Source organism: Mesoplodon bidens, assembly GCF_964165515.1.
Source record: "Mesoplodon bidens genome assembly, chromosome: 12".
Taxonomy (NCBI): Eukaryota; Metazoa; Chordata; class Mammalia; order Artiodactyla; family Ziphiidae; genus Mesoplodon; species Mesoplodon bidens.
In genome coordinates, this window is record NC_138168.1 from 7,321,113 (window position 1) to 7,336,673 (window position 15,561).

Consider the following 15,561-nt stretch of genomic DNA (forward strand, 5'->3'; position numbering starts at 1 on the left):
TATTCATAATTCAGGGCAAGAAGTGATAATGAGCCACAAGAAAAACTATGAGCTCTGAGCATTCAAAAGTTTGGTCAGACTCTGTGTCCAAAGAAAAAACACTGGCAGAAAGTTGTTTGGTTAAAAGGGTTGGGGATTATAGCTTCTTTTTTTTAAATCACAAGAGGATCAGTGCTAGTTTGTTAATAAAGGTGATCTCTGAAGTCTTGCTTTCTTTGAAGTAGAAGGAAGTTAAAATCAAGGCCGGTTACAACATTTGGGGTTAGATTGTGTACGGTAGCTACCCTCACTCATTAGTAAAGATTCAGTGACTTCTTGGCCCCTATGCTTTTCTGTAACCACCCTCTTGTGTTTAAAAGGTGGTTGTCTGGGACCATGTTTCTAAGCTGACACATGTTATTTGATTGATTACCTAATTTTGAATTAACTTTGTAATCCTTCTAATTCTACTTGACCATGAAGTCTTTGGTGGCTCTGTGGTCTTTTTTTAATCCCCCTACATCTCCTCGCACAGGTACTGTAGCTGTTTGCTGAACGAGTGCATGAATGAATTGTTTTCAAGGGAAGAAGGTAGTAACTTTAATTATTTCATATCCTTGTTGGGGAGATATAGTCCAATACAGCCTGGCTTTACTGTTTACCAGCTGTGTAATTTAGGGCAGGTTACTTAACTCCTCCCTAAGCTTCTGAGTTCCCAATTCTCTGAGACTCGGTTTCCTCGTCTGCAAAACTGGGCTAAAAATATGTTCTACCTCGTTGGGTCGTTGGAGGCATTAAATGAGAAGGTGAATGCACAGTTCTTAGCACAGGGCCTGGCGTGTGTGAGACGGTCAATGGATGTTCATTATTGTGGTGCTGATATTTTTAATTATTAAGAGAACTACAGTGAAATAACAGGCTTCTAATAGGCCAAGCTTCCATTTTGTAGGACCAGTGGTGCACAGATCTCACCCTGTATGTCCAGTTAACTGCAATTATAGGAGTAGGTAGTGTTTTTGAAAGAACATAAGCTTTCATCTGGTGCATTTTTACATGGTTGATTTTTCTCACAGAAAAAAATTATGCTTAAAAATATTGCCACATAACATTAAAATTCCCTTGGCAAATCAGTTATCAAGTGATCCTCTTTTCCTATATTTTTTCCCCTAAAGCACTGCCTTTGTTTACACCAACGTTAAATAGATTCCACTTTCCTGCAGGGTACAATTTGGAAATGGTGACTGAAGTAAACACCGTTTAATCTGTCTGCTTTCACAGTACCTGATATGTTGAAATACGATGTTAGTCTCCTGAGTAATTTAAAAATCAGTGCTGAAGATAACGAACCAAATCAAAATGTTGAATATTTTCTCCCGCTGGCTGCTTATTTATTGTACATTTAACTGTGTTCTTGGAAGAGTTCAGTGGAATCATGTATGGGTTCCTGGTCAAGGTATTTATTGAGTCCAGTATTTTTATATCTTGTGAGCATGTCCATAAACAGGGCCATTTATATATGCCCAAGGCAAATGCATGTTCAGTCCCAGAAAGTAAATGATATGCATAATCAGAAGTAGGGAGATATAGAAAAAGGTTTTAAATCTCAAAATTGGCTCCAAAATTTAATATTTTAAGAAGAACTTATATCCGTAACAATATATACACATATTTATTCCCATTAAAATTTAAAGAGCTACCACTTATTGAATACCTGGCTGTACCGGACCTGAGCTTTGTGCTTTATAGTCGTTAGAATAAAATAAAAATATGTGAAGTTGTTAGAAATAAACCTGTGTGGCAAGTACTGTGGTGTAATTTCATATTATTTCATTTTATTCTCCCCGCAGTTCTGCGAGGCTGTGCTCATCTCACAGTAAATAACATGTAGGTGGCTTTCTATGACTCAGTCACTGTTCCCAGCACTTTGCATTAATGAGCTGAATTGTCCAACCACCCGGTCAGGTGTGTGCTCTCCACACTGACATCTTCAGAGGTAGCGGGTGGCCGAGCCGGGAGTGCAGTCCTGGCTGTGTGGCTCCAGAGCCTGTGCTCTGAACCACCGAGCCCTGTGGCCGGCCCCATCCTCATCCACAGTGAGAAGACTGGGATTTAGTGCGATGAAGGCATTTCCCCTGGGTCACACAGCTGGGAAGGGACCTAGCCAGGAATGCTACCCCAGCCCTCTTTTACTCAAGCTTTTTCTCCTAACCATGACACCACAGTACTTCCCGTAAATATTTATTTCTAATGGCCTCGTGTATTTTTATTTAAAATCAAGGTGCCCAATGAATGAAACAGGGAAGATTCAGGAGTTATGTAAATATGTGAGTGTCCATCCGTTTAAAATATTGTCTTTATTAAGATATAGGCTGATGCCGTTGTTTCTAGGTACCAGTCATAGGAAGGTACCCCACAAGTCATTATTATCTGTGATCACACCCTAAGGCTGCCCTCAGGGTCCAGGCCTCTGGCTTCTGAAAGATGTACGTTATCATGAAGCCTTCTGGGTGTTTCAGGAACTAATGGACTGTAGGGTCATATACAAGGTATATATATGACGTTTCCCCATCCAAGCCTTGGTATCTGAGTATTGAGGGTCTAAAACTTCATATTTTCTCAAATTCCACCATGAACTGCTGGATTTACTATTTCTAAGATGTATTGTCTTCGTTAATTTGTTATATTTCAAATAATAGGGGTATTCCCCTGTGACCAGAAGCATGTAAACACACTTGAAAATTATACAATATATTGAAAGGTTATAATGTAAATGTTAAGCCACCATTGCTTATGCCTTGGATTTTAAAAATGAGCAGGTGTTTTGTTTTAGCAGGTGTTAAAAGCCTCATAGTTTAGCAAAGCTGTTGGACCTAGAACTGGATGGATTTTTATTTCAGAGTCCTGGATTACCAAATGATTCATGTTTAATTACAAAAGTTATTTTTAAAAGATATAAAGTGATATTATTTTAAAATTATATCTTTATTATTCTGACCCCATACAAAGGTAAATACAAAGTTTGCCCAAAGAGATTTTTTTTTTTCTTTTCTTTCGTTCTCTCTCTTTGTTTTTTCTTCTTTGGGTACAAGCTGTGGCTTTTTACAGTACAGTACTGGACAGAATTTGTTAAATTCTACTTCATGGGAAGTTGTGAGTCTTGGGCCTGGTGTATGTAGGAGGTAAACATACCAAAGGCTTGAGGTGATCAACGTGTGAAGCTTTAAAGACTTCTTCTGAAGTTACATATATATGCCACATAATACAGTTTTTAACTGTATCTTTTCTATCTACTTCTCATTGCTTTCCTTTATCGCTTCTCTTAATTAAAATTTTTAATTTTACTGTTCCCCCTTTGAGTGGTCACATGTCCATCACATCAGAGCTGGCTGATTCATTTTGCAAAAATATAAGGAACATCATAACTGTGTTTATCATTTAGTAGAAATAAACTCATATCTGAGCAAATAGGAAAATAAAGTAACTGTCTGATAACATCCCTTTAAAATGCCTGGTGTAAAAGTTGGAAGACTGGGGTCTAGTGTGGTCTCCACAACTCTTTATTGGGGGAAAGTCACTTGACCTCTTCGAGTCTCTATTCTTCATCTGTAAAATGGGAATATTAAGACAGTCCCTGTGTATCTCAGTGCTACTGAGAGGATCAAATACAGCAACAAGGTGAAAGTATACAGAGAAATGTAAAGTACCATTAAAAATGATAGAACTGATTTGGTGTGTTGCCTTTTGCGGTTTGCAGGCCTCTCACTGTTGTGGCCTCTCCCGTTGCGGAGCACAGGCTCCAAACGCGCAGGCTCAGCGGCCATGGCTCACGGGCCCAGCCGCTCCATGGCATGTGGGATCTTCCCGGACCGGGGCACGAACCCGTGTCCCCTGCATCGGCAGGCGGACTCTCAACCACTGCGCCACCAGGGGAAGCCCTTAAGGCTTATTTTAAAGAAGCAAGGCAGTATTGGAGGATCCTAAACATATACTTAACAGCATGAATGAAAAACAGCCATGCTGATGTTAAACAATGGTCCTTGTGACTTTGAATAAAATTTTCAGTGTCTGTTTCATATGTCAAATTCAAATATGTGAATATTTGAGTTTAAGGGAAGTACCTGTTATTTGGAAAACTTCATAAGAATTTCCTGGACAGTGCCCCCATTTGTGGAGGGAAATTAATCAAGTAGTTGTGTTTATGTGTTAATTTTAGCAGAAAAGTAAAGAGTTAGTTGTGGACACATTTCAGTCTTTCTCTGGGTGGGTTGTTTGGATTTTTGTCCTAGAATGGTTTTCCTCCTCTAACCAGCTTACTATTGGACTGCCTTCTTTTCTCCAGCCTTAGGTTTATAACAGAAAATGTAAATTGATTTAAAAAGAAAATGTAAAGAAAAATAATAATAATTTATAAACATATTGACCAGCAAGTGAGAGAAAAATCCCCTCAAAGTAATACATTCCCCAGGTGAAAAGAAGTGGTTGTTGGTTTATTTGCAGTGTTACGTCTACTCCCAGCTTTCGTGCATCAGCATGGATAACCCAGGAGTTGAGACTGGATTTGTTCTATGCCTGCTGGCAGATGGTTACTTGAATTTCATACGTACTCTAGGCTCTCAACAAATTCACTTAAGTTATAAGCAGTAGCCCTTGTCACTTAAAATCTTAGAAGGAAAACTCTGAGAGCCTACACTTACCAGTAAAGACTATTTGGAACTTTAATACAAGGTCCAGTACTCTTTGCTGAGAACCCTGAGCCCTCCTCTTCCATCTCCTGTGGCTGAGAAACATGGCACCAGGGGGTACTAGCCTTTTGTTCCTAGCTTCCTGCCACACCCTCAATATTTTTCTCTGTAGTGACAAATGTGGAGGCTAAGGCCATGTAGTGCTGTTCCCAAGCAACTGTTGAAGGCCATAAGGATTTTCTCATCTTCTCTGATACCTTCCTGAGTTTGGAGAGAGAAAACTGGGTTCACCACCCCCACAAGAGCCCCTGTGTAAGGTGGTAACCACTGCTACCAGGGGAAGGAGAAGCAGGAGAAGCTCAACAGTTGGTAATTTGTCCTGTTGATTCCTATGGATGGTCTACAGAATGAAAATTCCAATTTTCTTTTCTTGGTTTCCTGAGAAGGGCTGCTACTGCAGTTATCTTAAGGAAACACTGTTGTGTCCCCTTCAGTGCATTTTCGTGTCTTCAGATGCAGGACCCAGGCATCTTTGTGAGATGGGAGAATGGAGACGGTGCAGTTGGTCAGCTGCTGAAGGAAGCTGAGCTCCCTCTGCCCGTCTCTCATCCTACACTCACCCAAGAGGGACAGTTCTGAATTCGCGTTTGTAATGCTCTTGGCTTCCTGTCTTACCCAGCTCCAGATTCCTTCATATCAGCACAAATGAAATGACTATGAATTATATGTCTTGAACAGAAAAGGAAGAGGCAGTGCGTGGACCAGACTTATAAGCCATTTAAGAAATACAGAAAACACTGGGACTTCCCTGGCGGTCCAGTGGTTAAGACTCCACACTTCCATTGCAGAGGGCATGGATTTGATCCCTGGTTGGGGAAGTAAGATCCTGCACGCCGCATGGCATAGCCAAAAAAAATAATAAAAATAAAAATAAATAAATAAGAAAATAACTGTTTAAAAAAAAGGAAATCAGAAAGCACTAATAGTCATGGAATTTGTGTGAGGAGTAGATGTGGCACTGCCAGCTGGGCTTTGCTTCCACTCCCCTACCCCCTGAATATTGGTAATATTTTAGGGGGTTTTAAGTACAGAAAAATTCAGGAAATAATATAACATACCTATTTACCCATCACTCAGAATTCACACATTTGAACTTTTTTTTATCCTATTTGCTTCAGATCTTTCTAAAAATAAAATGTTACAGATAAAGTTCAAGTTCGGAACACCCCCTTGGTTCCCTTCCCTTGTCAGCCTCCCTGGAGAGAAGCATGATCATGAATTTGGTGTGTATCCTTCCAGTCCATGATTTTATACGTTTATGATGTATATGTCATATATAAATCCATAATATTGATTTGTTTTAAAATTTGTAAAAGTGGAATCATAAACCTGTACTGTTCTGTGTCTTCTGTTACTTGACATTATAATGAATGAATATAATTTCTTTAGGTGTATTATGATAACTAATATATTTGGGCTTTTTTAATGACTTATTTTGTGGTTTCTATTTATTATGTGTTTTCCTTTGGTTTGCTCTTTTCTCTCCTGCCTTTGATTGTAAAATTTGCCTTATTCCACTTCTCCTGATTTTTAAGTTTATAGATCTTATTTATTTTCTTAAAATTTTTAATGCCTGTCTTTAAATTTTGTTTTAACAGAGTCTAAAATGACTCTGTGTCAGTATCATTCTCCAGAACAAAACCAGGACCCTCCCATGCTGGGGGTGAGGATGATTTGTTCCCCCTCCTCTCATCTTTTGCGGTTGTTATTGTCTAGAATTGTGCCATCCAATATGGCAGCCATTAACTGCATGAGTCTATTAGCCAATGAGAAAGAATGAGCTGAATTTTTAAAATTTTAGTTGTAATCAATTTAAATTTAAGAACTGGTATTAGATTCAGTTACTGGAAAATTTTAAATATGTTTGCAACAACCTGGATGTGTGAAACTACTATAAACTTTATGATCTCTAACATATTTAGAGGGTCAGGTACTCCTGGTGAAAACTTAACATTTGAATGGAGGTGTGCTGTAAGTGTAAAATACATGCCAGGTTTTGAAGATTTAGTACCAAGAAACTTTGTGAAATATCTCATTAATAATTTGGATATTGATAACATGTTGAAATGATAAAACTTTAGATATGTTCAGTTATATAAAATGTGTTATTACAATTAATTTCACCCATGGCTTTTAACTTGCTTCATGTGGCTGTTAGAAAATCTAAAATTATGTGTTATAATTCTATAGGGCAGCACTAGTCTAGGATTTCTACTGAAATATTTGTAAACACACAAAAAATACATACTAGTATCTACAGGTAATAATTAGATTGGCCAATATATTTTATACATTTTTTCTTACATATTTTCCTTTCATCTTAATTCACTTTTCTTATCACTGAATTTGACTATTTAGTACTGGATCCCTGTTGGAAGAAAGGCTCTGTTGGTAGTAAACTCTCTTAGTATTTGTATTCTGATATGTCTTTATTTTGCCTTCACTCTAGAATGATAGCTGGGTATAGGATTCTAGGCTGACAGTTTTCCTCAACTCCTTGAACATTGCTTTGTAGTTTCTTATAATTTATAGATGCTTGAGAAGTAATTCTTTGAAAATAATTCATCTTTTAATTCTGATAACTTTTAAAGATTTTTCTCATTTTCCTTGACCTTCTGTAGTTTTATTATGTCTCATTGTATTTGTTTGCTTTGTTTTGTTTCCAGTTTGTCCCTTGGTGTGCGTTTTCCATCTGGAGACTCATGACTTCAGTCTGGGAAAGTTCTCACCCATTATGCCTTTGCCTTCCTACTAGTTAGTATCTCTGTTCTCTGCTTCTGAATGTCTATGAGATACATGTGGAACCTTGCAGTTAGCCACCATGTCTCCTAACCTCTCTTTTGTATTATCTCTTTATTTCTCTTTCCTGCATTCTGGGCTAATTCCTCAGCAGTCCATGACAATTCATTATTTCTTCTACTGTCCCTGGTCTAGAGTTTATGTTTTGAGTTTTTTTATTTCAAGGAGCCTACTTTAATTTTCAGAACTTGTAATTTTAAAAAGTTCAACTACCTGTTGGTTTTTGCCAAATTTCATGCTCTTGGCTGATTTTGTGTCTCCATTGGGTCACCAGGTGTTCAGTGATCCACCTGCCTGCCACCTTGCCCTCAGCTCATCTCTCAGTGGTGAGAGACTCCGACTCCCCCAGAATCCCTGCTGTGCCTTCCATCAGGCCACCACGTGTGTCCCCCACCCCTTGCTGGCTCTCAGCTCAGTCCCCATCTACTTGGGTGCTGAAGGAGCCTCAGATATGTGCATGAGGTCTTTCTGTTAGACCGTGGTTCTCTGCCCTCTTGACCCTTCTGGGTTCCAACTGGATTAGCATAAGCCTGCCCTGTCTGGGGGGGTGGGGCAAGAACCCCTCTGCCTGGGGATTCCCCACATCCCGTCTAACTCACTTCCCTTCCCGTCAGCCCACAAGGTGGTTGAAGTACATCTGAGATCATCTGTGTACACCCCCAAGCCTCATTTCTCCCTTTTCTTTGTTTTTATTCCTCAAGATCCCTTGGGACAAAACCTTCGGGCTTCTCTTTTAATCCCTTCATACCATGATCTCCTCTCTCTGCAGCCTCATGGCTAAGTGTTAATGGTGGACAGTGTGTGTGATAAGACAGCCCGAAACGGTATGTCTTTCCAAAGTCGTGTACCTGTTACTCTGTGTAACAAAAACAGACGACAAGGTCGCAGGGACTCTGGATGTGAGATGTGCTCAACCTCAAGGCCCTGTTGAATATGATATATCCTGTTTGATAATTCAGAAGGCTTATATATTTTGTTGTATAACATCTGTATAGCGATTCAGTCTGTGAAATGCTCTCGCCAACATCTGGCTGGATCGTAAGCATGACCCTCTGAGTTAGATGTCATTATCATCTATCAGATGAAGAGAGTGAGCCACAGTGATCAAGTCACTGCCCCAGATCACACATCTCCTAGGTAGAGAGCCACGACTGAAGCCAGTGTCTTGACCTGCATGTGTGCCACAGTACCCCGCTGACCCCAGGGTGAAGATCACTTGGGCTGTTCCTGACTTGCAGTTTTCTATGTGCTTGTTCATAGAATGCTCTTACGGAGAGGTTGAACTTTGCTGGAGTTGTATCTCTTCCCATCTCCAGTCTTAGGTTCATTCGTTCATGCATCTGCAAGTATTAACATTTTCAGTTAGACCTGCTTTTTTGGTGGGGTCTTTCCAAGTTTCTCTTTTTCAATAATTTGCGTCCAATACAAACATTGTTAGGTCAGTGTTTAGAGAGTGATCTTTCGGTCATGTTGCTATCACAGACCCACTGCCTAGAAGAATATTGAACCTAATGTCACTAGCATCAGTTTAAGAACATTTTTTTAATGTCATTTAACATCAGTAGTAGCTGTGTGCTGCTTCTTTAAAAGCCTATCAGTTACAGCTGGAGGGTACCCCAGATTGAATCAACTGAGTGGCCTGATAAGTAAGAAGGAGAGCCCAGCACTTTAGACAACAGAGGATCTGGTTTGTGGCCAGAAGGGTCAAGTTTGTAACCGTGGAAATGAGCAAAGCCAAATGGCTCACCTAAGGATTCAATTTTCTAAGATTTTTCTGTCTCTAACTCAGCTGGCTGATATAGCATGAGATCTGTGAGCCAGACATTCTTTGCAAGAGAGTGGGGACAGAAAAGAGAAGTTCTGGGACTCTACCCCACCCCCCCCCACCAGTCCAGTGGTTAAGACTCTGAGCTTCCACTGCAGGGGGCACGGGTTTGATCCCTGGTTGGGGAACTAGCATCCTGCATGCCGAGCAGCATGGCCAAAAAATAATAAATAAATAAATAAATAAATAAATAATAAATAGAAATTTGCACCAAGAAATTTAACACAATTAAAAAAATAAAAGAAAGAAAAGAGAAGCTTTGTTTTCCTTGATGATAGAGAAGATTCCATGGATGAGGGAAAAATAATTGGTTGATTTGGGAAACAGGAGAGAGCTCCATGGATCTGGGAGGTTCTGAAGAGAGATGAATCGGTAGACGGTGGGTAACAGTGGGTGACAGGCAGCCCCAGGGAAGAAGAGAAGGCTTATTGTGTCTTGAAGCAAAGCTTTTGTCTTTCTCAAAGTCTTTATCTACTTCTGACCTGTGTTCTACATATTACTTTATAATCTAAGTGTTTATTTTCTTTGGCCGTGCTGTGCGACTTGTGGGATCTTAGTTCCCTGACCAGGGATCGAACCCGGGCCCTTGGCACTGAAAGCACAGAGTCCTAACCACTGGACCGCCAGGGAATTCTCCTATAATCTAAGTGTTTAAATTTAGCCTTAACTTTATGTGGACTTTCCATGTATTCACATAGCCTAACTATTTTTAATCGCATTGCCTTAGTAATTATATCATTATATTTCTCTGTTATTTACTGATCATGTGAGTTGTTTCTAGTTGTTTCATATTAGAAACAGTACCAACAAAACCGTATTTTTACAAAGTCTCTTTCTTTGAGTCTTCGTGCCAAAATTGGAATTACTAGGTCATTATATGATTAGTCCTAAGTGTCTTTTTCATGTTGCCAGGCTGTTCTCTGAAAATATTATATTAATTTACAGTGTCACCAACCCCAGCAAACAGTGGGTTTTAGGAGCTTTGAATGTTTTTCTCATTTTATCAGATGAGGCATTACCGCATAGCTGCTTTATTTTCCTAAGCCAAACATTTGTGCCAAATGTTGTTTGCTCTTTGTATGTTTTCACCCTGGGAACTCCGTTCCTATCTTGTGTTAAATAGTTTTAATTTTCTAATTAGTTGAATAGTTTTTATCTTATTTATTGTCTTTAACCAATAAAAATATATTGGGATCATTGATGTGTCTCATAAATCTAAGTGTATTTCCCCCGTTGGGAGTCAGGTTTGAGCTGTCGCGAGAGTGGGAGGGTGCCCCCCCCCGGGGGGGGATGGATCAAAATCGGGAAAGAAGTCGCCTGGCGTGGCCGGGCACTGGGCCGTCCTACCGAGGCTGGGAGTGTGGGAGAGAGCCTGGAGCTGACGATGGAAAAATAGGAACTCACGATAAATGTATCAAGTCGTATCAAGAAATGGGCTAGAAATCAAAGCTAGGCGAGTATGGGGTGAAAGTACGCTTTTGCGCTTGGCTTAGGTTTTCCCTGCTCTCGCCTTAGGGAAACAAAGTGACTGGAACATGTGTTGGGTCCCAGGCACCCCTGCTGCTGACTGCTGGGTCCCTGTTCTTTACCGGGCAGCAAGAGATCAATGAAAATTCCTTAGAGTGAATGTGCATTGAGAACAGGGGCTCAGATCAGTTCTTGCAATACTTCCTGGTATAATCTTAAAGCAGTTATGCAGATAAATGCAGTGTGTGTGTGTGTGTGTGTGTGTGTGTGTGTGTGTGTGTGTGTGAGAAACATATCCTCTTACAAACTTACTTTTCCCTGCAGAATATCATTGGCTTATGTGGTCTTTTAATATCCATTGTCCGATTTAAATACAATTCACCGAAATTCTTTCTTTCTAGTCTCCAGAGAATCCAGAGGGCAAGGATGGATCCAAAGTAACTAAACAGGAGGTAAGTGTATCTTTGACATCCTGTATTTAATTATTAACTGGAATTTTTAATATCGTTATGGTGGTCTACATCTGAATGAATACTCTTCGAAACCAGATTGTTGAGACGACATAAACCAGAGATAAAAGTGTGGCTGTGTAGCCTCCCTTAGCCTGGATAGATTTCAGTTAGGGGCACTCATGAGGCATTTTCCACTTGCTATGTTGTTTATGTTTCTACCTGTTGGCGCTGCTGTCTGTTAAAAGGGATACTGAGAATTCCTTCTGGGCAAAGAGCGAGATAATAGGTAAATTCATCAAGGAGAACAAAGTCGGCCTTTCACAGCAAGGAAATGAAAGACTTGATTTAATAAATTCTCTGCTCCAGTGAGTGAACTATAGATTACTTTTTGGGTTCTGAATATTTGCCTAAAAGGAGTCATCGCTAAAGTCAAAAACTATGAAGGATACATAAAATGTCAAAATATTAAAGTTTTTTTTAATCAGGAAAATTCTTAGGGCTTGGGATAGTTAGACAATAAGTCAAAGAAGCTCTGTATAAAATACAGAAATCTCCAGAAAGCTAGGAAGAGATGCTTGCATTTGACCTTCCGTGGTCATATCATGAACTTCTGAAAGGAGATGAGCTAAAAAAGCAGCAAGTGAGATGGTAACTGTGATGACAGCCATTCCCTTTTGCACAGAGCTTTACAGTGTGTGGAAAAACTGCAGCTCCTAATCCTTGAACTTATAAACTAAAAGGGGTCATGGGAGAGACAAAAACAATATCTAGTTACGGATTCTTTGATTGGGTGACTCATACTGTGTTAATAATTCAGAGGTTGTCATGAGAGTAAAACCCCTACACACGATTTGTACAGGGAAGTTCATTCTGCTGAATGGAAAATCTTTAACGGAATCTGTAAAGAAATCATTTAAAAGCAAAACAAACAGAACTGCCGATAGCCAAGTCCCCACCATCCATTTACCCAGTATTCAATGTCTAACATAGAGTTTGGGAGGTGAAGTTGGTGATCCAGAGTCACTAAACAAATGCTTAGAACCAACCGAAAAATGTTATCATACCAAAGTTCAAATGCTTGAATTTTCTTGAAAATGGCAAAATACAATTTGTAGGACAGTTGGCTAAGTGTAATACTCCCTTAATGTTTTTCGATTTGGGCACAAAATGCATTTGGGTTTCTCCTTGGGGACTGCTATTTAAGTTGATTTGACAGTCAGAAAACCTAGAGGGCCTCCCTGGTGGCGCAGTGGTTGAGAGTCCGCCTGCCGATGCAGGGGATACGGGTTCGTGCCCCGGTCTGGGAGGATCCCATATGCCGCGGAGCGGCTGGGCCCGTGAGCCATGGCCGCTGGGCCTGCGCATCCGGAGCCTGTGCTCCGCAACGGGAGAGGCCACAACAGTGAGAGGCCTGCATACCGCAAAAAAAAAGAAAAAAAAAAAAAAAAAAAGAAAACCTAGAAACTATTACACACAGCAGGTCTTGGATAGTGAAAACAGCCTTTCCCTCCCTTCCACACTAAAAACCATCAAGCTGGTTGGAATATATGTAAAAGATTTTTGCTTGTACAACTGTCTTATGCATATTCTTTTACCTCAGAATTTTTATTACTTATATTTTTACATTATTACTTCTAATATTTTATCTGATTACATGTATTATCTTATTGCTAACAAAAGTCTTTCCTAGAAAAGACTCTTTTCCTGTCCTCTAAGCCAACACCAGATTAAAACTTGTGATTTGCCTTCAGGACACCAACATAGTTGTTTGAAAAGGGAAAAGGTCAGTTAGTTGGTGGTGCTTTGGGGTAAGAACTGTCTGACCGTATACTGATTGATTTTTTTCCCCCAGTGAATTGACTGAATTTTCCAGTTATGTCATGAGTGTGCACAGCCTAGGCTGCAGCCAGTAGATATCAGTTACAAAGGGGGATCCCCTTTCGAAAATCCTCTTCCACTCCATGATATTTAAAGGGCATAGTGCAGAGTATAGTATCTGGACAATAAATGACCAAAACAATATGCTACCGTCGTTACGCTGGGCAGTTTTCAAAGCCCTTTCACCTCCATTGTTTGATCTGATCCTTAAAATAACCGTGGAATGAGGGCAGAGAGCCTTTCAGCATTTTCAGGGAGACATTCCAACCAAAGCAAACAAAAAATGTAGGGAGCACTTGAATGCACCTGGCTGCACAGATTCCACAGTGAACCAAAGGAGCAAAACTCTCTGCCTTCATGGAGCTTCCATTGTAGTAGGGGGAAAGAGACAGCAAATAAAAAGCGACTGAAAATTTGCTATGAAGACAAAGAAAGCAATGAGAGGGAGTAATTTATGTCAGAGAAGCGCTGTTTCGGTCAACACGTAGGAGTTATTATCCCCATTTGAAGAGAGCAAACAAGGCGCGCAGAGAAAGACATGATTTTCCCCAGGTGTCACGACTTGTAAACTGCAGAATCAGGGAAGACGTCTGCGTCTTCTGACTCAGAATCCCCTATCCTCAAGCCCCTTTTGGGGTCATCATAAAAATCTGGTCATGGGACTTCCCTGGCGTTCCAGTGGTTAAGACTCCACACTCCCGATGCAGGGGGCATGGGTTCGATCCCTGGTGGGGGAAGTAAGATCCCACATGCCGCAGGACACAGCCAAAAAAAAAAAAAAAAATCTGATGCCCCAGTGCCTTTTCTCTGTCTTCATTCTCCAGCCAAGGCCCTGATACACATCTTGCCCCACTTCCCCGTTTTGCAAAGAAGGGAAATTCTAATTAGCTCGTCATTCGTTTTTGAAAGTTAAAAGCAACTTGACTTGTGGGCTTTGCTTGGAAGTACATGGTGAAGCTCAGAAGCATTAAGAAATCTCATAAAAATAAATATGCTTCTGAATTCCAATGGAATGGCCCATATGTTTCAAGCAAAGTCCAGTATTCAGCAAAGTCCAGTGATTCTACTTGCATCTAGCTCTCCCAGGGAATTTTGTCATATTGAGATTAGACTTCTACATTGCTTTTGCAACCAGGACATTAAAGTGAAAGACTTCACGTCTTTCATAGTAGCCTTCACCGTAATTTTCTCCAACCCGGGGAATTACCATGTAACCAATAAAATGCTTACTGAATAATACCATAGTGCCCAGCACCTGTGTACCACAGTGACAAACCCTCACATTGTTCCTGTAACTTTTAGCGATCTGTCATTCTAAAAACCTTCCTCTTTTCCCGTAGAACTGCTCTTTTGGCCACTTTTCCTGAGGACTCACAGTCAACAGATGGAGAGAAATTCTCTCTTTTTTTTTTTAAATCGAAGTATAGTTGATTTACAGTATTGTGTTAGTTTCAGGTGCATACAAAGTGATTCGGTTATACACATATATGTGTATATCTGTATTCTTTTTTTAAATTCATTTCCATTGTAGTTTATTACAAGATATTGAATATAGTTCCCTGTGTGCTACAGTAAATCCTTGTTGTTTCTCAGGAGAAATTCTTATTATCTTTTTATTCATAGTAGTTCTGCCCCAAAGCCTGAGTCTTAAACGAATACTTTGAATTCTAGTGTTTGAAAGAGGGAAAAAGAGCAGTCTGGTCTATTTTATATTTGGTATATATGGTCCAATCATTTATAGATTTGAAGGCTTGTGAAAGCTGATGAAACGTTCCAGGAAGGTGTATACACTTGGTGCATAATCAGTACTGCTGACTGTGAGTGAAGCTTCGTTTCAGCCTCCTGTGTCTGCCGTGAGAAAGGAAATCTCTTAGGATGGCTACCGAAAAGGAACGTTTAAGAGAAGTCTCTTTTTTTTTAGCATAGAAAGAAGAGCTGGTAAATTTTAGCAGGAAGTCATAAAATCATTTTACAGTAAAACATGTGGTTTTTAGAGACGGCTTGGTTTAGACAGCCTAGAAAGGCAAACTCTGTTTTTGCATTAATTTCCTAGGCTTTTTATTTTGAAACTCTTGTACTGGACCTGAAGTATGAAAAGGTAGCGAGTCTTTTGGATCGGAACAGCTTGCAGGCCCTGCAGAGCAGGGCTTGGTTGGAAGTCTCTCTGGAAATCCCGGGGAGGGGGTGGCGGATGGGCGTTGGGGACCAGGGTTGGGAGTGGCTCTGACATCCCTCTGCTCTTCAGTGTGTTTGCGTCTTTGCCTGGAGAGGGAGGGAGGGGAGCAACAGCCCCGAGTCGGGGGATTTTCCAGAGGATTTGGCTTCGCTTCAATGAGACCTTATTCAGGACAGCTCGTTGGTGGATAGGGAAGCCCTTAGAAGTAATGGTTAGCCTGTTGGCCCCTTTTCAGGCTCCACA

The 15,561-nt window shown here is 40.3% G+C and overlaps 1 protein-coding gene across 2 annotated transcripts in view; it reads left to right on the plus strand.

Moving 5' to 3' along the window:
* HMGN3 (high mobility group nucleosomal binding domain 3) overlaps positions 1 to 15,561 on the plus strand; it is a 29,806-nt gene that overhangs the window by 6,245 nt on the left and 8,000 nt on the right. For both annotated transcript variants that reach the window (XM_081251220.1, XM_081251221.1), the window contains exon 2: positions 11,214 to 11,264. In XM_081251220.1, the coding sequence (XP_081107346.1) occupies positions 11,214 to 11,264 (51 nt within the window). The remainder of the gene's footprint in view (positions 1 to 11,213; positions 11,265 to 15,561) is intronic.